A 25,286-nucleotide genomic window follows, 5' to 3' on the forward strand; every position below is an offset into this window, starting at 1 on the left:
CTCGCTCTCTCAAATAAATAAATAAAATTTTTAAAAAGTGTTATTATGGTAAAAAAAAAAGACTTAATATGAGATCTACCATTTTAACAAATTTTAAGTGTCTAGTACGGTACTGTGGACTCCAAGCACAATGTCTTCCAGATCTCTAGAGCTTATTCATTTTTCATAACTGAAATGTTATGCCTGTTGCTTCCCCATTTCCCCCTCCCTCCAGCCCCTGCCAACCACCATTCCAGTCTCTGATTCTATGAATTTGACTATTTTAGATACCTCATATGAGTAGAATCATGCAGTATTGGTCTTCCTGTGACTGACTGACTTCACTTAGTGTAATGTCCTAAAGGTTACCAATATTCCACTGTATGCATAGACCATGTTTTCTTTATGCATCCATCTACTGAGGGACATTTACATTGTCACCATGTCTTCACTCTTGTGAATAATGCTGCAACAAACATGGGCGTGCTAATACCTCTTGGGGATCCTAATTTGAATTCTTTTGGATAGATACCCAGAACTGGGATTCCTGGATCATATAGTAAGTTCTAATTCTAATTTTTTAAAGATTTATTTATTTATTTGATAGAGAGAGAGGGAGGGTGGGGGGGGTAGAGGGAGAGAAAAAGAATCTCCCTACCGAGCGCTCAATGTGGGGCTCAATCCCACGACCTTGAGATCATGACTTGAGCCAAAATCAAGAGCCAGTCGCTTAACCAACTGAGCCACCCAGGCGCCCCTATTTCTAATTTTCTGAGGCACCTCCATTCCGTTCTCCACAGTGGCTGTGCCATTTTGTATTCCCCCCAACTGTGTGTGAGGGTTTTCTTTTTCCCACTTTCCCACCAATGCTTTCTCTTCCTTTTTGGATTTCTCCAAAGAAGACATACATATGGCTAACAGGTACAGGACAACAGCACGTGTGTATGTGTCTGGGGTACCAGAATTCAGACTACCGGACCCATGGCATTGACTGGATGGCTGTGTAACAACAGCCGGTTTGGTTTTTTGTGCAGACCAGCAAGCGCTCAGCGTGAATGCGAATGATCCCTCTTCCTGGGGAATGCACTTGATTTTTCCCTGTTAGGTTTCTATCAACTATTAGCTGCCTGGCTTTCATGCCTTCTGCCCTGGATGTGAGCACAGGCCTGCGGCAGCTGTTCCTACCCCTCCCTAAGTCACATGTACCTTCCTTGAGTGGTCCCCTCAGGTCCCCGCTGAGGACAGAGGAAGAAAAACCACCCATCAGGTAGTCCTCTGGGAGGATCCCCAGATGCTAACTGGGCATCGGCTGTGCCCCAGGCCTGGGGATCTAGCGTGGAAGGAGACCATGAGTCCTACTCTCGTGGCTTTTATATTCTATTTGGGGGGGTGGGGGTAGGGGACAGACACTCAACACTAAGCTTCAAAAGAAACAGGAAATTAAAAAAATAAACAGGAAATAGAAAAGTAGACAGGAAAGGTAATGGGAAGGTGGTCACAAGAAGCCACAGTATTGCATTCTGATTTGAGAGTATTCCTTTTCATACACTGTTCCCTGTGCCTGGAATGCTCTTCCTCCCGTGTCCACCGGGAGGAGCTGTGGCTCCTCTTTGCTCCTAGGGCCCCATGTGCCTGGCTTTTATCCCGTGATGCCTTTCCTGACCCCCACCCTTCCTCTGAGCTCCCCAGCCTCATAGGCGCAGCCATCATGGTGCACATGTGGGTTGATATCTGGGTCCCACCATCTTCTGTTAGATTCTGAGCTCCCTGAGGGAGGTGACAGTACCTCATTCATCTTCACCATCCCCAACACCCAGCCCAGGACATGCTCAGCAAAAATCAGCTGGATGAATGAGCCCATCAACACCTCAATGTTTCAGGGACTGCCACACCCCCACCACACTCAACCTCTCTCTGAACACTTCCCATTCTTAACATTCTACCTCAATCCCATCTCTTTCTTGGGTCCCCTCAAAAAACTTAAAAAGGATTACTTAATGGTTATTACATGTGTCTTCCCACCTTGATCGTGAGTTCCTACAGGAGAGAGACAATGTCATATATTGCATTTCCTTTGTATCTTTCATTAGCATTCAACAATAATCAATATTTGTCAACTGACTATTCTTTCATAAATGGGAAATATTTACACGAAAATTGCTTGTGCGTGTTTGCGTGCAAAACGGCACTCACTCAAGTTGACTTACAAAGTAGGATTGAACACCCTGAAATGGATATTTACTCTGGGGGAAATAATTTAACTAAAGTTTCTCATGTGTTAAAATTTTTAAGTTATTTTCGCAGTGAAACCTGCTCATGCCCAATAGCCTCTGTTGTAAGTCCTCCAAAGTGGAGCAGAATGAGCACAACCATTGGTCAACAATTATTCTCAACGCTCACGTTTGCCCTGCGCCCTGATGGTTTCCTCCATGCATCAGTCTCCCTGGTCTGTTTTCCCTCCAACCAGTTGATGCTCATGAGATGACACAACCCATATATTGTACCCCATTCCCAGTTTGAATCCTCAAAACCACAGCTGAAATATATGCCTGAGGAAGGACTTTGCCTCGTAGGGGGATTTGCACAGAATCACAGAATTTTATTCTGTGGGGTCCAGTAGTCATCCTCTGGCACTGGCCAGAGGCTGGGAAAGTGGGCCCCAGTGAGATGAAGGGGTGGCCTCAACCCGAGCAAGTGGCAGGCATGGGCATCTAACAGCCCAGGGCTCTGGCTTAGAGAAACAAAAGCCACTTCAGCCCAATTCTACAGAGATTTATGGAGTGCCAACGTTTATGCCAAATGCTGATCATCTAGTAGTGAAGAAGACAGGCCCTGTCCTAGCTCCTCAGAGTTCAGAGTCCAGCCATATGTGAAAAGCACAAGCAGGATGCTGACTTTTCTATAAAGGAGAAACTAAGTTGTGTGTGTCCTGTAAACTTAATAATAATAGCCACCATGTGTTGAGTATTTACTGTGTGCCAGGCACTGGGCAATGCAACTTAACAGGTTTTGTCTCATTTATGAGACATGTGTACTTATGACATAAGCACTTCCATCTTCCATTTCCAGATGAGGGACTGCATGAGAGATGAGGCAACTTTCTCACACCAAAGGGGCAGAACAGAATTTTAACTTTACTCATCCAATTCCAGAGCCAAGTTGTATTAACCTTTAATATGAACATTGCCGTCAAGTATGTTATGGCAAAGATGAGGAAATGCATACACATCCTCTTCCTAGACCTGCCTCTGAAGTCAGGGTGCAGGTTTTAGTGTGTGATACATGAATCAGAGCCAGGACCAAGGCTGTAAGACCTGCCAAAGAAATAAAGACCAGCTGAGTCCTTGCACTCCAAAAGTCAACACCTAACCATCTAACCCAGCCTACCTTCTGGAAAGCCAGAGGGGAGGGGACTGGCTGGGACTATTAGGGCCTGTCCATGGGAGACAGGGATTGGAGAAAAATGGACCTGAGTTTATACTGAACCAAATTCCAACAGGATCACGTCCAGTAGCCTCCTTGAACTCCCATGTGGAACCTTGAGAGGATGTAAAGGATAGAAATCCTTCTGTCAAACATGAAAAAGTGCTCAACATCACTCGGCATCAGGGAAATCCAAATCAAAACCTCAATGAGATACCACTTCACACCAGTCAAAATGGCTAACATTAACAAGTCAGGAAACAACAGATGTTGGCGAGGATGCAGAGAAATCCTCGCCAACATCTGTTGGTGGGAATGCAAGCTGGTGCAGCCACTCTGGAAAACAGTATGGCGGTTCCTCAAAATAGAAACAGAAAACAGAAATAGTTGAAAATAGAGCTACCCTATGACCCAGCAATTGCACTATTGGGTATCTACCCCAAAGATAGGGGTACATGCACCCCAATGTTTATGACAGCAATGTCCACAGTAGCCAAACTATAGGAAAGAGCCAAGATGTCCATCAACAGACGAATGGATAAAGAAGATGTGGTGTGTATATATATATATATATATATATATATACACACACACACACACAATGGAATATTATGCAGTCATCAAAAAAACCCCCCACGAAATCTTGCAAATGGCAATGACATGGATGGAACTAGAGGGTATTATGCTAAGTGAAATAAGTCAATCAGAGAAAGACAAGTATCATATGATCTCACTGATATGAAAAATTTGAGAAACAAGACAGAAGGTCATAAGGGAAGGGAGGGAAAAATGAAACAAGACAAAACCAGAGAGGGAGACAACCATAAGAAACTCAATCTCAGGAAACAAACTGAGGGTTGCTGGAGTGGTGGGGGGTGGGAGGGATGGGGTGGCTGGGTGATGGACCCTGGGGAAGGTATGTGCTATGGTGAGTGCTGTGAATTGTAGAAGACTGATGACTCACAGAACTATACCCTGAAACAAATAATACATTCATTATATGTTAATAAAAATATAAAAATAAATAAATTAAAAAAAAAAGAAACCCTCCTGTCAGGACTTTGTGGAATTCTACAGGACTGGGCAGGAGGTGTGCCTCACCGACCCAGAATAATTGGGAAATCAAATAACATACATAAGTGAATTTTCTAAGCACCTGAAATGTGCTTAAATGCCAAAACTTATTTTCTATATTTTAGAGTTTTGGGGGTCTTTTTGAGAGAGAGAGAGCACGTGTGAGGTGGGAGAGAGGCAGATGGAGAGGGAGAGAATCTTAAGCAGGCTCTACGCCCAGCACGGAGCACAACACAGAGCTCAATCTCACGACCCTGAGATCATGACCTGAGCTGAAATCAGGAGTTGAACACTCAAATGACTGAGCCACCCAGTTGCCCCAATTATTTTCAATATTTTATACAAAAAGCATTTGGGTGCAATAGTTCACATTGACAATCGAATAATCACCAGAAAAAGGCAACCCAGAATTTGCTGTTGAGTCTAATCGGATAAAAGAGCTCTGAAGGAGAATGGAGATGTGACTTTTCAAGGAAAGGCTTGCTATTGTCCTCTGAGGGCCGACTGTCACTCTGTTTTCAGAGAGGTTTCCTGCTGTGGTTTCCTCAGCCTGGGATTTCAAGAAACAAAACGCAGATTCCAAATCTCACCTCCAGCAAGTACAGGTTGAGTGAATTTGGGGAAATGACATATCCTCTTTTAAGACTCAGTTTCTTCTGTGAAATGAGGATAATAGCGCCCACCTTATAGAGAGAGATAATATATATAACACATACTATATAATAATATGTGTTATATATAAAACACATGCATAGATGGATAGATGGATGCGGAGACACACAGATAACGGGCAGAACATACAAAAGTGCTGTCACATGCTCTGTAATCCCTTTCCCGTCCTTCAGCAGAAGCACTCAAGTGGAACGCTGCTCACCACCAGGAAGAACAACGGAAGGGGGACAGAGGAGCAGACAAACCCCAAGGGACTCAGTCCAATGGCCTCAACATGGAAATGAAGCAATATATTTTTAAACTTTGTGCAAAGTCTCAGAATCGTCCACAAATGCCCATCCGTCCTGACCTAAACTTCTAAGCTTGCTCAAGAAAGGAAGAAGAGCAATGACTGAATTTTTATGGTCCTAACGTTGTGCACTGTGTCGTGAATATGAGGACATGGTGTCCCAGAGACCAGCTTGTTACTTTGCTCTTTGTAGACCAGTATTTCCAATCATTTAGCCCAGGAGCCCTTGATTCCAGGAAGAGCTCAAAATCTCCTGCATATGCCTGTATTCAATGGCATATTTGTGAAGAAAGAATATTTTTATGCAATTAGACCAGGGTGCCATGGAAATGACTAAAACAACAAACCTCTAGGTATATTATTGCAAACTAAGTAAGCCACATAAGGCCAACCCAGGCCCAAAGAGTCTCTGAAAAACATTCACAAAGCCAATCAAATCTGGGTGTCTCTTCCTTTGGAAATGAGAGTCTGTCTGATATGCAACAACTCTGGGAAGGCCCCATTTACCTTTTCGTTTTGGCACTCAGTGGGTATTTAGGAACGTCTGGGGCCTGTGCTAAAGAATCTGAGTTTTATCCATCTTACTCTGGATAATATGACAGACTTTAATAAAATAAAGCAAAGTTTTTTAAGCTGATAAACCTCTTGTACTTAGCTGCAAGGCCCACTTAGTGAACAAAACAGGTTTCAGCATATTATTCGGATTTATAAAATAGAATGACCAAGACCCGAATCATTACCAAGAAGTAATCCAATTATTTCAGCAACCATATGTTTGATTATGCACGCTCCAGAACCTTCTCTGTGCAATCTTGGAAGAGATCAGGCTGGAGAAACTAGGAATGGTTCACATATTAAAACCATGTGCAGGCTGACTTCAGCAAAGCACGACTGATGAAAATACAGTGGGTAAAGGTCCCATGTCACCCCTGGAGATTTGGATCATGCCTTGAAAGCTGAGAATGAGTAAGCAGATCAGGGAAAGATCTAGGGGAGAAAGGGAACACATTTCTTGGAAAGTTTATACACAACTGGAGCTGAAGATTGGGAGCCGGGAAGAGGGGGTAGGGAGGAGACTCAGTACTTCCCCAAGGGTGAGAAATGAGTAGCATCCTCCATTTGGAGTAAAACAGTTTTAAAGGGGTGGGCTAGACAATGCAGGGTCCATAGCGGTTGCGTCGTGATCCATGGCCCCACTTCCAAGTGTCTAACTTTTTGATCGTTGCGTTAGCCAGATGGGAGGTCTGGGGATTGTGCAGAGGCTCTGCACCTCCTCCTGCAGGTCAAATCCAGCCAGAGGAAGCCCAGACTTCCTTGCACTCCACTCCCACTAACAGTGGAAGGGAGAACAGGCAGGGAGGAGGAAGAGCAGGGAGAGCTTCAAACAGTCGGGGAGTGTTGCGTTCGGAAAAACCCAGAGAAACTTCCAGCAGCTAAAATTAGTTCTCACAAGTCACGGATTTCATCCCGAAGCCCCGAGGGGTGCAAACATCCCCTCTGGAGGTGATTAACACCAGCACTAACTGATGATTCTGAACCCCGGGCGGATTTCCAATTTCGACTTTTTGCATCGAGACTTTTTTTTCTTGGTTGTGGGGCTCTTGATTCCTCCCTCCCAGCTTGCTTCCTTCCTCCTCCTTCTCCTGCCTCTCTCTCTCTCTCTCTCTCTCTCTCACGTTCTGATCGGTAGGCGGTTGTGATGGGGTGCAGACGAACAGCCACATGCATTTGGGAAATGTCTCGGTACTGCCACACCACGGGCTTCGGCCTTTGGTCGCGCTGTGCACTTGGCCTCTGCTTAATCTCTTCCAGAGCACTCTGAGGATGCGTAGACAGCGAGCCCTCAGTGCATGGCAAGGGGACCGCAGGGCCGGAGCGCTGTCCTCAGCAGGGTCTCGCCAGTGCACGCCGCACTGTGGGCGCAGAGTCACCTGCTTCCAGTCTGTCCTTCCCTGGGTCCTCTCGCCACCTCCGCGAGCATTTCCTGACTTGTTCCTGGAAATCAGGGCCTCTCCCCTCCCCGCCTCCATCCTCTGCACCTCCTGGTCACACACCCAGCACAGAGTAAGGAGTCCAGACTCACGACTTGCCACGGCACCTCCAATGGGCTTTCTGCTTCTTCATGCCATCTACGCACCACCTCCTTCCCGACTCCGGTGTGCTGCCTGCATACCATGTGGTAAATATGGTAAAACATCATCAGGGCCTCTTCTGATGCTTCCATTTGCACACTCTGGTGACAGGTGAATTAAAAATCCTGATAATTCAAAGATGATACTTTTTTCCCCACCACCAAGTGTTAGATATCAGAAGGTCAAAGCTGGATCAAATTTTTCAAGTTCTATTTGAAAAATTCGTTTCAGATCGAATGGTACATCTTGTCTCAGAGTAAGCGCATCGTATCTTCAGATAATTGGTGTTGAAGGATAAACCATCCATTTCCCTGCACGATGGTCTGTATTTGAAGATAGCCTATCCAGAGCCAGATCACCATCGCCTCTGCTGGGGAGACTTCCTCAAGGCCAGGGTAGGGTTCAGGGCTCTGCCCTGGGAGCTCTCACCTCTCATTTCGGTGACAGGTGACAAGACTGGATTTGAACAGATCTGCTTCCTGTCTGTCGCCTCCAGCCGACAGTAAGCACCTCCAAGACCAGTTGGTGATGAATCCATCTCTGCAACCCCATCATATCGCCTGACATATATTAGGCTCAATAAATGTTCGTTAAGTGAGTGAATGTCAATCCCCTGCCTTCCATTCTCCAAGGCTACATCTCCTGAAACGTTTAGCTACTGCTAAAATGACAGTTTCCAGGAGACGATGCTGACATGAACAAAAGAGAGCAGAGGAAGTGACATATTTTTCCATCTGGCCTGAAGCCACTGGCCATTGAGTGTACAGGTGATATAGGTGAGACATTCCCTTCCTGCTTCTCCCTCCAGGTGTCCTCTCTACCACAGGGCCTTTGCGAGACAAAGACATTGGTGGATTCACTGGCAGGAAGTTGCCCCCACCACCTAAAGTGCAGAATTGCTTTATCTCGATTGCACTGCTTGTAAAATTCCCTCCCTCATCGCTGTGCACACCCCTCCACCTACTTTCTTGAAACCAGACAGTATTTGTTTGACTATGTCCTAAGGGGTTAGAGTTGAACCAACTGTCAACAGACAACCAATAAACTCTTTCTCTAGAAGCAGCAGGGAGAGGGCCACAGGCCCACAAACAAAGCAGAAATGTGGCCAAGCGATACCTGTGTCTGAGATTAAAGCTAACCAAAAGGCATTTAGCCATGCACAGGATCCACTCAGCAGAGACCATGGAGGGGAGATGAGGCACCTTTCTGGAAATCCTCGGAAAGTGCCACGCTGAAATGCAGTCGGTGGAATAAAATCAGTAAGCCTGAGAATGACAACCACCAAAGCCCGCGGTGATCCAAGTGATGATACCTAAGGGATGAAAAAGCGAGCAGGGTGGAGCCTGCTGTGCAGGGCAGGAGGCAGGAGAGGGAGGCGTGCGTAGCGGCCAGCATGGGGTCACTCCGGCCAGCCCCCAGGAACAGCCGGGCCACAGCGGGACAGAAAGACCCCCTGGTAGAGAAAAACCCTGGAGACGACTATGGGCTTTGTGAAAACACCTCAGGCCATCCAGCTCTAGGGCTCTGATTTCTTGTTCGTAAAGGAAACTTTTGCTTTTAATTTGCTTTCTTGCGGATCATTTCCTCCTGGGGGTTGAACATGCTAGTTTGATGACATGCATATCCAATTACCCCGTGGGGCACAGATCTCATGATTTAGTAAACTGACACTCCAGGTTTTTTCTTTCTTTCTTTTTTTAATCTCTTTCTTTGAGTCTGGCTAGTGCGAATCAATTCGCTGGGATCGTCTGAGCAAGACGAATAGGCAGGTTAATTTAGTTTCTGAACTTCTAAAGCCAAAGTCCAGACCATGGACCCAAGGCAGCCTAAACAAGGCAATGTGTCCCATCCCACAAAGCTTAGGAATTATAACAAGATGATTGCTGCCTGCTAGCAAGGCCAGTTAATTACTCCAATTAGTGTTAACACTCCTCCTACTGATGGTAGTAACCAACCAACATAATGCCCCATGCTTGGGTCTTTCCCTGGCACTAATTATGCTACATTCTCTCCTACTGGAGCTTGGGTTCATGCTCTCTCCCTGGGACATGTGTATCCATAAAGAAGCAGCTGTCAATGGTTTAAAATCATGATGACTGCCTTGGCAAGGATCATCCTTTGTCTCCGAAAATGGACCTACCATGCAGATGAGGCATTCTTAGTGCCGCTCTAACAAAGCCTCTTAGGCTGTGTATGTTGGCCAATCGATATTTACGTGACCTGGTTTTAAAAGACTGAACAATGTCTGAGGCCAGTCAAAAACAAGGGGATTACGGTAAGTACTTGGCCTGGAGGTTCTGGTAGGCAGGGAGGTCAGAGGTCACAGCACGGGTAGGGGCCTCCCCACCCACGGCAGACCCGCCCTAACCATCCAGCCTGCCCTAAGGCTCTAATGCCTAAACTTCTTAAGACCTCCACCCAGTTCTTACGCGGCATCCCGTGTTTCTCCAGAGCGCGCTGTATCCCCGAGCGTAATTTAGGCAAGCCATCAACTCATCTCCTTGAAGTTTCGTGAAGAAAGGCAGCGTATGTATGATCACAGAATTGAGTCTGGTCAGTGAAATGCTGATTCTATGTCCTTGGAACTTGTCCTTTCTTGGCTGAGCCACATCTCCAGCCTGGACACCAACATGCTCATCGGGGTTCCAGAACACTCTGTCCTCCATCTTTCTCAGTAACTTAAGTGATGCAGGCAAAGATGGCTTTTTTTTTTTTTTTTTTTTGGTTAAGTCCTGATCCCCAAAGAGAGATTCCTGACAGGATAAGGACCCATTTGATGTATTTTTAAAAAAATAAGTATCCCTGATAGAAAAAAAAAATATTTATCCTAAGTGCAGAGATCAAAAGAGAAGCAATTCATCAAGTATCTGCTCTGACAAAATGTGGAATGTTTTGCCTAGTGTGCAGAGAGGAGGACCTTTGGTACGTGGTCTGTCACAGGCGCTTTTGCCGTGATCAGGTATCTCAGCGTGACAGGTTGATCAAATGAAAATAATGCTGCACCCCCAAAAAACCGCAGAGGCTAACCCCTTCTCCATCCCAGGTGACACGAAGAATGGGAGTTGAGTGCGGACCCCTGCGGCAGAGCTGGCTTCCCCTGTGTGCTGTCTGTGGGTCATGGCCAGCTCAGCAGCCAGGCTCTCCGGTCTCCCGGTGCAGGATGGGAGTGGGGCGTCTGGGCACAGTGCGTCAGCGGGAGGTAGCAAGAGTCTGAGAGTGAGACCCACGAGTTCCAGCTTCTAACCCTAGTTCGACCCGGAGCCAGCCTCGTGCTGGGAACACCAACCGAGGTCACAGGCCTCTCACAGAGGCCCTGCCTGCCATTTTGGAGTCGGACCCAGTCGTTAAATCAACCTGAGACTAATCCCTGGAGCAAAGCTAGTGGTGACCAAGGAACTACCACATTTAAGCTTAACTAGTTTATACTTAAAACAGAAATAAATATAGTATTGCTTTACTCAATACTGTATTTTAACCCCGCCAAGTATTGTGTCATATACATGATAAGGATTTGGATGTACTATGTTCACTATACTCAGATGTATATATGCCCAGATCTCTCCCACAGCCTTCTGACCTCCCCAGGTACATAGACTATTCCATGGATATCTCAAAGCGGTCTCAAGTTTAACATGCCCAAGACAAAATTCTTGATCTCCCTGATCCTCCTAAACTTGCTCCTCCACCACCCCCTAATTCTTTTTCTTAGCCATTTACATGATTGCTTAAGCCAAAGACTTGGCATTACACTTGAAACTTCTCTTTTATCTCCTGCATCCAAAATACACCTACCACCTGACCCTCATCACTGCCTCCCTGGTAGAAGCAACTCACACTGCTCACCTGACAGCGCCTCTCGAGGGTCTGCACCCTCCACTGCTCCCCTGCCCAACCCCTGTTCACAGAGTAGCCGGAACAGTCCTCGAGTGAAATCAGGTCAGTGCACTCCTCAGGCCCAAATCCTTCTTTGGCTTCCCATTAACCTCTGTTAAACCAAACTTTCTGCCAAGTCTCTCCTTCCCCAGGCTCTTGCCTACCTCTTGGAATATAACTTTTCTGATATCCTGTATTGACACCGTACTGTAACCATGCTGGCCTTTCTGATAATGCCCTACCTGTAGGCCATGGCAGACACGTTCTTTACCTACTGCAAATCTGTTTCCTGCTTTTTCTTCCCCAGCACAACTGTGATTTGCCCCTCCTCCACACGGTCACCTGCTTCATTCGGCCAGCTGTGATCATCCCATTCTCTCTTCCAGGGACCGCTTTAGAAATGAGTGTGGGTGGCATTTCTGGCCAAGGAGACATGAGGGAACATTGGCTGAGGGACTTCTGGGGAAGAGAGTCTAGCCCTTACAGGTACACAGGGCTAAGCATCACCTCTTCTTCCACCAGTTGGTGCTGGGTCTGTCCCTGAGGCCTGCAGCTATGGCGGCCATCATGTTTGGTTGAGGAGGGTACAAGGAAAAACCGATGCACTGAGGATGGCGGAGAGCAAGGGTGGATGTAACCTGGGAATGAGGATGTGACTTAGGCACTCATGGGGCTTTCCCACCTATGCACTTGTTATTATGTGAGGTATGACTTTTTTTTAAATGCTTATGCCAGTTGGGCCTGGTTTGTCCCTTACTTGCAGCTGAAAGCATCCTCTGCTCAAGCTATTCACTCTGCCTGGAATATTTCCTCCTCACGCTTTATCTGCCTAACCTACTTATCATTTAGGTTTTGTTTTATTAGGTCCTCTGCTCAGAGAAGGCTTCCCCAGCCACCCACTAGAAATAGGTAACCTCTGTTCCACGTTGCCAGAGCCCCTCATCCTCTTCTTTCAAAGCACTTTGCACATTTTAAAATTCCATGTTCATTTATGAGGTTTCTTTGAATGCCTTTCTCTTTCACGAGACTGTGAGCCAGCTTCACAAACACAGGGGCTCTGTATGTGTTGTTGAGCACTCATTCCCAGTATCGACCATAGTGACAGGTGCATGGTACATATTCTGTAAACATTTGCAGAAAGAAATAAACACAAGCTGGATATAACATGGAGAGAAACGTCCTCTCTTCTCTCAGTGACGTGGCCATGTCTGCATGTGAGGGCATAAGATGTTAGCACAAAGAGCTGGACTGGAAGTCAGAGTGGGGCTTGGGTTCAAGTGTCGATTCTAATACCAAGTTATATTATGTAGTCTCCCTAAGTTTTATCTTCTCTCAGTGGGTTTAATAAAAACTGCATCTATCTTGTAGGATTGTAGGGAGGGTGAAGGGAGATAAAACTTGTGACCATATTTATATTTTTGCACTGTTCTACAGATGTTTGATGTCGGCATTATTACAAAGTAGGTGCTATGCCCATCCTGAAATGTCCATGTTTTAAGGGGATTCCACTGTAATAATTCTATTAAGCATAGCACAACCAAACCATTTACTATGGACTGAAGAGTATCCCCCTCAAATTCATAGGTTGAAGCCCTAACCCCCAAGGTGATGGTGTTTGGAAATGGGCCTTTGAGAGGCAATTAGGTTCAGATGGGGTCATGAGGATGGGGCCTCCATACTGGGATCAGTGCCCTTTATAAGAAGAGACACCAGAGAACATGCATGTTCCCCTTCTGCCTTGCGAGGACACAAGAAGGTGGCAGTCTGTGAGGTGGGGAGAAGGTCCTCACCAGGAACTGAATCAGCAGGCACTTAGATCTTGAACTTCCCAGCCTTCTGAACTGTGAGAAACAAATCTGCTGATTGAGTCATCTGGTCTACCCTATTTTGTGCTAGCAGCCGAATGTCTAAGATACCAATGCTTATCTCAGTAAAGCCATCTGCATCTCCTCATAGCTGTGCAGATAGATACCCTACCCCGGTGCCAAGACTTCAGGGAGACAATTACATATACAGTTATATATGCAAAGGAAATCTATTGACATCTGTGTAGACCAGAGCGGTGGTTCAGGATTCAGAAAAGATGTGAAGGAACAAGCAAGCAGAAGCCCAGAGGAAGGGGTGCTTTTTGCCTAGCCTCAGATTTCTCTAGATGATACCAGCTTTGGTCCTCTGCAGGAAGGACAGTGGCTCGTCATTCATTTCTTTAAATCTTCCATGTCAAGTTTGGCAAGGTAGGACCTCTGATAAGAATTTCCACTGGGGTTTTAAGGAGCCAGAGTAAAGAACACACAGCCTGTGTCTGCTTTCGGCTTACCCAGGAAGCTCCCTAACGAGGTATGCAGAAGTGTGTGTGTGTGTGTGTGTGTGTGTGTGTGTGTGTGTGTGTGTGTATGAATTTATTAGGGGAGAGGGTCCACAGCTTTCACCAGATTCTCAAAGGGTCTGTAACTCCTCCCTCCCCATGAAAAAGGATGAAACTACCTTAGAAGACAGTCAACGTACTTTGAAAGTGAAAGCACTCTGTAAGTGCAATATGCTAGCTTTACAGCTCAGATGAACCTGGCCTTTACCTATTTCCATAAGTGGGAGCCGTAGGGGCCAAGGACATTATAATGGATAAATCCTGTCATAATGGCAGGCATTTACAGGAGCTGTCAACTAAATCCACACTAAACTACAAAAGCTGCCCAGCTGAATGTATGCTGTAGAAAGACCACTTGCCTTCCAGATAATGAGACAAAGCCAACACAGGGGGGGATGTTTCCAGCAGTCCCTGAGGATGCCACATACTGTCAGACCTTTCTCTGATCACAATCCCCCATGGTCTTTCATTGTGTGTAGCGGGCTCTATCTGCTAGAAAGCCTTCCCTTCCTCGGGGAGAAATTTATTCCCTATCAATTACAGACACCAGTTGGCCCAAACCCACTCTAGGAATATGCTCCGTAGTAAGCATTTGAAAGTATCACTGCAAAAAGAAATGGTAATTAAAAAATAACTTGACAGTGGACTTAAGCAAAATAGAAAATAATAATAAAACCTAAAATTGATCACCCTTAATTAACTGCGACAACACTATGCCTATGATAGCATTTCCTGGGTTGTGTAAATGAGGTACCTGACAAGAAATGAGGAATCTAAAAGCTCAATTTTGGTTTTCATCAATTTTTTTCTCATTTTGATTTCTTTTGGCGATGTCCTAATACTTTCATAGTGGTTTGTATCCCCAGGGAATTTAAGGTGGCACATGAGAAGATGCTCAACATCATTAGCCATAAGAGAAACATTGCAGTATTATTTATAATAGCCAAAACATGGAAGCAACCCATGTGTCCATAGACAGACAGACAGACAGACAGACACACACACACACACACACACACACACAGGAATATCACTCAGTCATAAAAAAGGATGAGATCTTTTCATTTGCAATAACATGGATTGACATAGAGGGTATTATGCTAAGTGAATTAAGTCAGACCGAGAAAGACAAATACCATAAGATTTCACTCATGTGTAGAATCTAAAAAAATGAACCAAATACATACATAAATAAAAAGCAGAATCAGACCTATAAACACAGAGAACAAACTGATGGTTACCAGAGGGAAGGGGGTTGGGGGATGAGCCAAATGGATGAAGGGGAGAGGGAGGTCCAGGCTTCTAGCGATGGAAAGACTAAGTCATGGGGATGAAAGGTAGAGCACAGGGAATATGGTCAGTGATACTGTAATGGCCTTGTAAGGTGACAGAGGGCAGCTACACTTTGAGCACAGTGTAATGTACAGAGTTGTCGAATCACTATGTTGTACACCTGAAACTAATATTAACACTGTGTGTCAACTCTACTCAAACAAGCACACTACAAATAAATTTTAAAAACGAGAAAGCAAATCACACCCACAATGAAAGCACTTCATACCGATTAGGATGGCTATTATAAAACATGGGAAATCAGGGGCACCTGGGTGGCTCAGTCGTTAAGCGTCTGCCTTCGGCTCAGGTCATGATCCCGGAGTCCTGGGATCAAGCCCCACATCGGGCTCCCTGCTCCGCGGGAGGCCTGCTTCTCCCTCTCCCACTCCCCCTGCTTGTGTTCCCTCTCTTGCTGTGTCTCTCTCTGTCAAATAAATAAAAAATCTTAAAAAAAAACAACAACAACATGGGAAATCAGTGTTGGGAGGGATGTGGAGAAACTGGAACCCTTGTGCATTGTTGTGAGGAACGTAAAGTGAGAGTGCTGCTTTGCAACACAGTGTGGAGGTTCCTCAAAAAGTTAAACGGAAGTACCATATGATCCAGCAACCCCACTTCCGGTATACCCCCAAAGGCAGACATTTGTACACCTGTGCTCGTAACAGCATTATACACAATAGCCATGAGGTGGAAACCACCCAGTGTCCACTGATGGATAAGTGGAAAAACACAATGTATTATATGCATATAACGGACAATTATTCAGCCTTAAAAAGAAGGAAATTCTGGCACCTGCTGCAACATGGATGAATCTTGAGGACATTATGATAAATGAAAAGGCCAGTCACGAAAGGCCAAATACTGGATGATCCCACTGACACAAGGAATCAAGAGTAGTCGAGTGCACAGAGACAGAAAGTAGGAGGGTGGCTGCCAGGGACCTCAGGGAGTTAGTGTTTAATGGGGACAGAGCTGTCCTTTGGGAAGATGAGAAAGTTCTGGAGATGGCTGGTGGTGATAGTTGCCCAACACTGTCAATGTACCTGATGCCACTGAGCAGTACATTAAAAAATGGTTAAAGTGGTAAATTTTGTGTTATGTATAGTTTGCCACAATAAAAAAGAAAAAAAGAAAGAAAAAAACCAACCAAGGTGGCAAGCAATACTTACAAGATATAGGCAATCACCCCGATGGACCAGCAGTCAACAGCTTTGCTGTACGGTTTCTGGGCCAGGACCTCAGGAGCTGTGAAGTGATAAAGGAGAGACACAAGCCTGACAATTTAAATGCCTGAGACATAAAACATTTTTTAGATTTTTCTTCTCTTTTTCTGTCTGCCCCCCAGGCTGAGCTTTCTGTGATTCTAAAAACTGGGTAGAGATATAGAACTTATTTTATGTGTTGGCTTTTCTAGCTAGAAAATCATGAGAGCATTTTGTGTGTGTGTCTGTGTGTGTGTGTGTGTGTGTGTGTAATGAGATTAACAAAAAAGTTCAACTAATCAATCTATCAATGAATTGAAATAGGGTGACTATTTCATGTCAGTGCTGTGCTAGGTACCGCAGTTCAGAAGAGACTGAGTCAGAGACAGGTACACTCCACTTGGAGCCTGGGGTGTGACTTCACCTAAAATTAACTCAGGGAAGCATTTCTGGCCCCCAGGGTAGGGCCTTCCTCGGTACTGTGGGGGCATGAAAGTGAAGCCTCCTCCTAATACCTTAATGGAGCTCACAATCCAGGGGAGTTGAGACCTGAAATCTGGCCTCTGGGAAACTGCCTTAGGTCTGCTCTCAGCTCACTCTCGAAGGTTTTGGGCAGGTGTTTCTCATCCGTGAAACAGCAAAAATACTCCTTAATTCCAATTCCTCGGTTCTAATCCAAGAATCCTCCAGCCTGGGGGCCTCAGCTTATTTTGTCCTGTTCTTGCATTTTCTGTTCCTGGCCTTGTGGCTTGAGCCCCGGGTTGGATACCCACACCCAGTGTCTCCCAACCAGCAGTGGCTGCCATATATATTTGTGCAAAGACTAAATAAATACAAGAAAAAAGAGTGCATCTTCACAAGCAAAATCTCCTTTTCACCCAAATATACTTGACAGATGTGTCTTTAGCATAGACTTTCCAGAAAACTTAAGAGAGAAGACAAAGTAAAAACTAGCTGTCTGCTGCATTGTGTGTTCTATGGCTTTGGGATGAATTCACTCAGTTACCCCAACTGGCCTTGAGGGGAAGAGCTTAATTATCATTATCATGATGACTCCCAAGTCACAGGTGAGGACCCAGAGGGACTGACAGGTCCAGGAACCTGCCCAAAGTGATCCACTGAGAAACTGGTCTCTAAACCAACTCCCTGTCGTGACCTGGGTCATTCATAAATGTTTTCTACTATAACCCTTTCAGCAATCCTCATGATGATCATTCTCTGCACCTGATCTAAGGGAAATGAGCCTCAGAGTTCTCTTTCTGATGCTACCCAGTAGATCTGGACCAGCTGGGATTTGAACCAGGTCCATCTCACCCTTGTCCCAGTTCCATCCATTGAAATATATTTACAGTTAAGGTGTAAGACAAGTCCCGTTGCAGAAAAACTAACAGGGAAATCCTCTCTTATGTTTGTTACAATAAATTTTCCTAAGTAGGACTAGGGACTATACAATCTTTTGCTGAATGTTTCTGGTTATGATGGTAAGAAATACAATCCACAGATAACCCCCAAATCTACTTTCCAATTTCAGCCCCCATTCCTCCACACTTGAATTAGACTTTATTTTTGTCTTTTTTATCAAGAGCAAAATAAATACGTATGTCCTTTCTTTGCTTCGTTCACCCCCAGTGCAATAGTGAAAGGAGAAACAGGACTATAAAGCTAGGGAACTCACAAATTGGAGAAGTGGCCCTTGGATAATTGGGAGCTGGCCACATCAATACTTCCATTTCCCTATAACTGCTAAGAGCATATTTCTCAGACACTTCTATTATGGCAACTGACAAAAGGGAGCCGTTTAACACAGTAAATGTCTTGCTGACTTAGGAGGTATGCTCTCTCCGAGCTGATGTTCTGGTCTGAGCGGCCACAAGGGCACAGATGGTGGGAGGTGACTGCATTCTGTAAGGAGCTTATTTCTGAGCCTCCAGAGCCATCCATGTGCCCTGATAGAAGGTTCAAAGGAGGCACAGAAGGCTCATCGGTGACGTCTGACCCGGTGTCACTTCCCAGCAGGACAGATGGCAGATATCCTGAGCACAGAGCCAGGCTGGTGGGCAGGAGCCCTGGATTCCATGTCATGGGATCTGCTGGACTCCTTAGTGAGATGGCAAGCCAGCCAGGGCACCGACTGTCAAACAGTGGTGCAGGGGCAGCTAGAGTTCAGTGCAGCGTTTGGGGCATAAGCTCATGTCATGCACCAGGTGTGACATGGGAAAGGAGCCCCGAAAAGGAAGAGGTCGGCACCTCTAACAGCTGATTCCACAGTTTATAAGCAAAGATTGAGCCGATCCCCTGAGCCATGATGTATAGAGGGGTAAGAGTCACGGCGCCTGCAAAGCAGGTTTCACTCCGAGGAGGAGGAGCTGATACTGTGTGATCTGGAGCTCCCCAGACTCAGCTCTCCAGCACTGTGGGCATGAGAGGGAGGACTCCTTAAAAGAATATCCCTTTCCTCCTTCTCTTCCCCCTCTGCCTCCTTCCCTGCCTTTTAGAAAGAGGGAAATTCTGGCCACCATCCCTCCTTCAGAAAAAAAAAGAATAAAGAATGCAGGGTCCCAACAGACACCTGAAAAAGTGCTCCACATCACTCGGCATCAGGAAAATCCAAATCAAAACCTCAATGAGGTACCACCTCACACCCATCAGAATGGCTAAAATTAACAAGTCAGGAATGACAGATGTTGGCGGGGATGCGGAGAAAGGGGAACCCTCCTACACTGTTGGTGGGAATGCAAGCTGGTGCAGCCACTCTGGAAAACAGTATGGAGGTTCCCCAAACAGTTGAAAATAGAGCTACCCTACGACCCAGCAATTGCACTACTGGGTATTTACCCCAAAGATACAAATGTAGGGACCCGAAGGGGTACGTGCACCCCGATGTTTATAGCAGCAATGTCCACAATAGCCAAACTGTGGAGAGAGCCAAGATGTCCATCGACAGATGAATGGATAAAGAAGAGGTGGTATATATACACAATGGAATATTATGCAGCCATCAAAAGGAATGAGATCTTGCCATTTGCAACGACGTGGATGGAACTGGAGGGTGTTATGCTGAGTGAAATAAGTCAATCAGAGAAAGACATGTATCATATGACCTCACTGATATGAGGAATTCTTAATCTCAGGAAATAAACGGAGGGTTGCTGGAGTGGTGGGGGGTGGAAGAGATGGGGTGACTGGGTGATAGACATTGGGGAGACTATGTGCTATGGTGAGAGCTGTGAATTGTGCAAGACTGTTGAGTCACAGATCTGTACCTCTGAAACAAATAATGCAATATATGTTAAGAAAAAAAGAAGAAGAAGAAAAAGATAGCAGGAGGGGATGAAGGGGAGCAAGTCGGAGGGGGAGACGAACCATGAGAGACGATGGACTCTGAAAAACAAACTGAGGGTTCTAGAGGGGAGGGGGGTGGGGGGATGGGTTGGCCTGGTGATGGGTATTAGGGAGGGCACATTCTGCGTGGAGCACTGGGTGTTATGCACAAACAATGAATCATGGAACACTACGTCAAAAACTAATGATGTAATATATGGTGATTAACATAACAATAAAAAACAGGGAAAAAAAAAGAATGTAGGGTCCCTCCAGAAGTCTGTATGCCCAGGGGCTCGTGCACACTCAGCATCTCACCTTCGGGCTGGCAGAGCGACCTGCGTTCTGGAGAACGGGCACGGCCCTGTGTGCACTTGAAAAGCAAGCGGCTGATTTTTATGCAGCGTGGAACTGGGATGTTGCTTGTGATGTTTAGACTCTTGAAGCCACAGATGACACATATAATTTTTAAAATATTAGATTTTGTTTAAGTGGTAAAGTTTATAGCATCAAATATATGTTTGTTTGTTTGTTTTTTTAAGGTATCTGGATCTTTCTCAGATGCTTCTAGTCTCAAAATTGACAAAAGGGAGCCGCTGACATAAGGATGCCAGGATCAGTAGCTTGGGTGTTAGTGGGAAAATTTCTAAACAACTAACAAGCAAACATCGAGGTAGCAATACTGGGGGTAGAAGTCTATGTACTTGTGCCAAACATTTCTTGTTCTTTCTGGTGTTGTGTCTTATCTAGGTTCTGTCAACAATAGCACAATAAACATTTTTTAACCAATTGTTGACAGGTGAACCACTGGCCTTCTCGTGAGATTCTTCACTGCACTTGAAACAAATGGAGAGAGTAAAGTCCTTGGACATGTAATGTAACAATAAAAAAGAGAAAGTGGACTGAGCTGGGAAAGGATATTCTCACCAACCAAAAATATTTTTTAAAAATTGTATCATGGCAACACACACAAATGGCCTTAATTCTAATTCCATTTTTGATTTGATTCTTGAAACCAAATGTACTCGGGGCACCTGGGTGGCGCAGTCGGTTAAGCGCCCGACTCTGGATTTCAGCTCAGGGCATGATCTCAGGGTCATGAGATCGAGCCCCGCATCGGGCTCAATGCTTAGCTCAGAGTCTGCTTGAGATTCTCTCCCTCTCCCGCTGGGTAGATAAATAAATAAAATCTTAAAAAAAAAAAAAAACCCAAATGTTCTCTGGGACATTGTTTGAACAAGCCTACTATGTCCCTTTAGCTACTTTTCATCTCGTAGTGATTCTTGGAAAGCATCAATTCTCAGGCAATATTCAGAACCCTCCTGACAATTTGCTATGGTGACCAAATCATGCTGAACCCCTGGGATCCGCTGGGATACTTTCTTTCCTGTTCTCCTCTGGGTCCTGCCGTTAGCTCCCCTTGTTTGGCCAACCTGTTGAATTCTCCTGGTTTTTGGCCCACCTTCTACCCTCTCCCAGATCCTTTCAGCCTGTAGCCAGTGCTCTGTGAGAGTCCACCTCCGGCTCTGATCACTTGAGAGACCAGGCGTCACTTTGAGAACCAGCCACGCTCCCTCATATTATGTTATTAATCTTTTTATTACTTTATTAATCTTATACCATATAATCCTTGGCAAGAGTTTGGCTGTAATTCTATAAAGTCACAGCAACCAATTTACAAACTCTCAAGACAACAAATGAGCTTCCAGGCAGAGGAGGCCTTGAGCAGAGCCGACCGGGGGCCTTGCAAAGTGGGAAGGGTTCTCCGAGTCGTGCCCACCACAAATCCACCACCCCCCCAACGCTGTCAGATGCCGAAGAACATCTGACAGAGAAAGGATTTTCTCTTCTGACTGTACCCAGCACAACTCACGCACTTCACGTGTAGTGGGAGGGTGACAGTGACTCTCACCACCCCCACACCTCATCGAGGGAGGCTTTGAACTGAAATAACTTATTTTTTTAAAGATTTTATTTATTTATTTGACAGAGAGATAGAGAGAGCACAAGTAGACAGAGGGGCAGGCAGAGGGAGAGGGAGAAGCAGGCTCCCCGCCGAGCAGGGAGCCCGATGCGGGGCTCGATCCCAGGACCCTGGGGTCATGACCTGAGCTGAAGGCAGACGCTTAACTGACTGAGCCACCCAGGCGCCCCTAAACTGAAATAACTTAATTGGAACTATTGACACTTGACAAAAAGAGCTGTCATGAAAACACACCACAGCCTGTTTGTGATGCCATCAGCCCCCAGGTAGAGCAGGAACGGGCTTTGTCTCCTGGTACGGCCTAGACCGAAGGAAAGGATTTGAAGCAAGAGAACCCTTGTGTTCCTCCAGCGCATCTTAAGCCCCAGTCCCTGGAGGCTGTCAGGGACTGTCAGGGGAACAGAGCCCCCCGGAGGTGCTGCAAAGGACGTGCGCAAGATGGGTAGTGGTTGAGTGGGAGCAGCCCCGCCTGGGTGACACGTGTTGGGTTCCCAGGTCCACTCACCCAAATCCCATAGCACGCCAGCCTCCCAGACGCCCTACGGGACATTCTGCATCTCTTCCCCGCCACGTGAATCACACTGTCAAATACCAGGCTTCATGCCTCCTGACCACAAGCACATCGCTCGGGTCTGTATTTTTAGGGCTTAGCATATTCTGTGTGGTTAACAAATGGCTATTCCTGACATGAATTTGGGGGATAAAACAGGCAGAATTAGCCCTAAGTCTCTGCATGTGGCCAATTGTCATGCGTGCTGCTCTCCTTGTAAAACTTTTCTTCAAAGGGATTTCAGAATTACTACTTTTCGGTCTCAAGGGCAGTAAAAGATTAAGTGATCTCTCAGCACAAAAACAGACATATAGACCAATGGAACAGAATAGAGAACCCAGATATGGACCCTCAACTCTATGGTCAAATAATCTTTGACAAAGCAGGAAAAAACATGCAATGGAAAAAAGACAGTCTCTTCAATAAATGGTGCTGGGAAAATTGGACAGCCACATGCAGAAGAATGAAACTGGACCATTCTCTAACACCTTACACAAAGATAAACTCAAAGTGGAGGAAAGACCTCAATGTGAGACAGGAATCCATCAAAATCCTAGAGGAGAACATAGGCAGTAACCTCTTTGACATCGCCCACAGCAATTTCTTTCAAGATACATCTCCAAAAGCTAGTGAAACAAAAGCAAAAATGAACTTTTGGGACTTCATCAAGATAAAAAGCTTCTGCACAGCAAAGGAAACAGTCAACAAAACAAAGAGGCAACCCACAGAATGGGAGAAGATATTTGCAAATGACACTACAGATAAAGGGCTGGTATCCAAGATCTATAAAGAACTTCTCAAACTCAACACCCAAAAAACAAATAATCAAGTCAAAAAGTGGGCAGAAGATGTGAAAAGACACTTCTCTGAAGAAGACATAGAAATAGCTAACAGAAACGTGAAAAAATGTTCATCATCATTAGCCATCAGGGAAATTCAAATCAAAACCACATTGAGATACCACCATACAGCAGTTACAATGGCAAAAATGGACAGGGAAAGAAACATCAAATGTTGGAGAGGTTGTGGAGAAAGGGGAACCCTCTTACACTGTTGGTGGGAATGCAAGCTGGTACAGCCACTTTGGAAAACAGTGTGGAGGTTCCTCAAAAATTTAAAAATAGAGTTACCCTATGACCCAGCAATGGCACTCCTGGGTATTTACCTCAAAGACACAGATGTAGTGAAAAGAAGGGCCATGTGCACCCCAGTGTTCATAGCAGCAATGGCCGCAATAGCCAAACTGTGGAAAGAGCCGAGATGCCCTTCGACAGACGAATGGATAAAGATGTGGTCCATATATACACTGGAATATTACTCAGCCATCAGAAAGGATGAATACCCAACTTTTACATCCACATGGATGGGACTGGAGGAGATTATGCTCAGTGAAGTAAGTCAAGCAGAGAAAGTCAATTATCATATGGTTTCACTTATTTGTGGAACATAAGGAATAGCAGGGAGGACACTAGGAGAAGGAAGGGAAAAATGAAGGGGGGGCAATCGGAGGGGGAGATGAACCATGAGAGACGATGGACTCTGAGAAACAAACTGAGGGTTCTAGAGGGGAGGGGGGTGGGGTGATGGCTTAGCCGGGTGATGGGTATTAAGGAGGGCACGTACTGCATGGAGCCCTGGGTGTTATACAAAAACAATGGATTGTGGATCACCACATCAAAAACTAATGATGTATTGTATGGTGACTAACATAACATAATAAAATTAAAAAAAAAAAACACACCCTCAACCTTCTTTGTAAGAGATCCGTAAGATAGACACACACACGCACACACAAAGTGATCTCTCAGAACTTCCTTTCCGGCCCGATCTTGGGGGGATCGGGATCTTCCATGTTTTTAGCCATCCCTGACAGAAAGAGCATCCCATTGGCTGGTTTTGTTTGCTCCAGTAAACAGAAGTTCTGATACCACGTAAAGGATGCAGCTTTAGCAAAGCAACCCCGAGCTACTGTAGACATCTTTGGACCAACAGATGTGGTCCTCTTTTCTGAGGCTTTTCTCATGCTCTTTAGTGAAACAGCTGGTTTAAAATGTAAAATAATCGAATTTACTGCTGGGAGACTTGCTACCAACCCACTGGAAAATTCCACTGGGTGGGAAACGTCCTACAACCCGAGCTGTTTTATTTTGGTTGTGAGAAGGGTTCCTGGTAAAGGGAAGGACTCCAGAGATTTCAAAAAGGAAGGAAAAAAATTCAGAAACCTTTCATCTTGTTTTTAAAACAATTAAATTGCCCATATTCCTTACTGAAAGAGAAGAGAAGGGCCTAACCAAGTCTAACTGGAAGCGGGAAGAGGGGCTGTCTATTGGCGTGGCGGTGACACTCAATCCCCAGGCTCTAAAAAAACAGAAAAGGAATTTTCCCTTTTCCTGCGCTCTCAGGGATATGCTGAAGAGCACTTTCTGCAGAGAGAGGAAGAGACGGAGAAGAGCTCACCCTGTTACCAAGTTCATGTCCTTCAGTAAAAGAAATCTGGGATCCCCCACTTATTACACCTGTGGACTCGGGCGAGTCATTTGATCTCCTTAAGCCTCCAGTTTGTTCATCTGTAAAATGGGTACATTCACAGAGCCCAACCTTTCTTTAGGACTAACGTAATGAGGCTTCATGAAAATAATACACATAATAAGTTACAGAGAGAGCTAATAGTAGTTTATTATGTAAGGATGAAGGGTTGAGAGAACCACAGGAACAAAAAGAGAACAGAGGGTTTATTATTTTTTAGAATTAAGGATGGACAGATCCTTGATGTCGTTTAGTACTTTGCCTTGATTCTAGCTTTACATAATGGAAATGATTCGTAAATGGAGATTTCCACCCTTTGCATTAGAACCTTCAGAAATCAGACCGAACTGGGCCCACAAGTGATGGAAGGGCACATCTAAGAACTTGAATCTTTGAGTTGGAGGGAGCCTTCAAACCCCCTATACCAACCTCCTATCCAGTTGGTTCCTCTGTCCGTTGAGTTACGAATCCTTTTATTCACTTATTCACCAACATACTTCTACAGTTCCCTCTCGGTCCAGGCACAGTTCTAGAGACTGCATCCCAGGAACTGCCCATTTG

General features: G+C 45.4%; 1 protein-coding gene across 7 annotated transcripts in view; it reads right to left on the reverse strand.

Annotated features, from left to right (window-relative positions):
* Positions 1-25,286, reverse strand: part of CAMK1D (calcium/calmodulin dependent protein kinase ID) — a 500,660-nt gene that overhangs the window by 23,666 nt on the left and 451,708 nt on the right. For all 7 annotated transcript variants that reach the window (XM_073879923.1, XM_025853468.2, XM_025853467.2 and 4 more), the window contains one exon: positions 16,312-16,387. In XM_073879923.1, the coding sequence (XP_073736024.1) occupies positions 16,312-16,387 (76 nt within the window). The remainder of the gene's footprint in view (positions 1-16,311; positions 16,388-25,286) is intronic.

This window comes from Callorhinus ursinus, unplaced genomic scaffold (genome assembly GCF_003265705.2).
Source record: "Callorhinus ursinus isolate GAN/ISIS: 27379988/994484 unplaced genomic scaffold, GSC_fseal_2.0 scaffold36, whole genome shotgun sequence".
NCBI classification, from domain to species: Eukaryota; Metazoa; Chordata; class Mammalia; order Carnivora; family Otariidae; genus Callorhinus; species Callorhinus ursinus.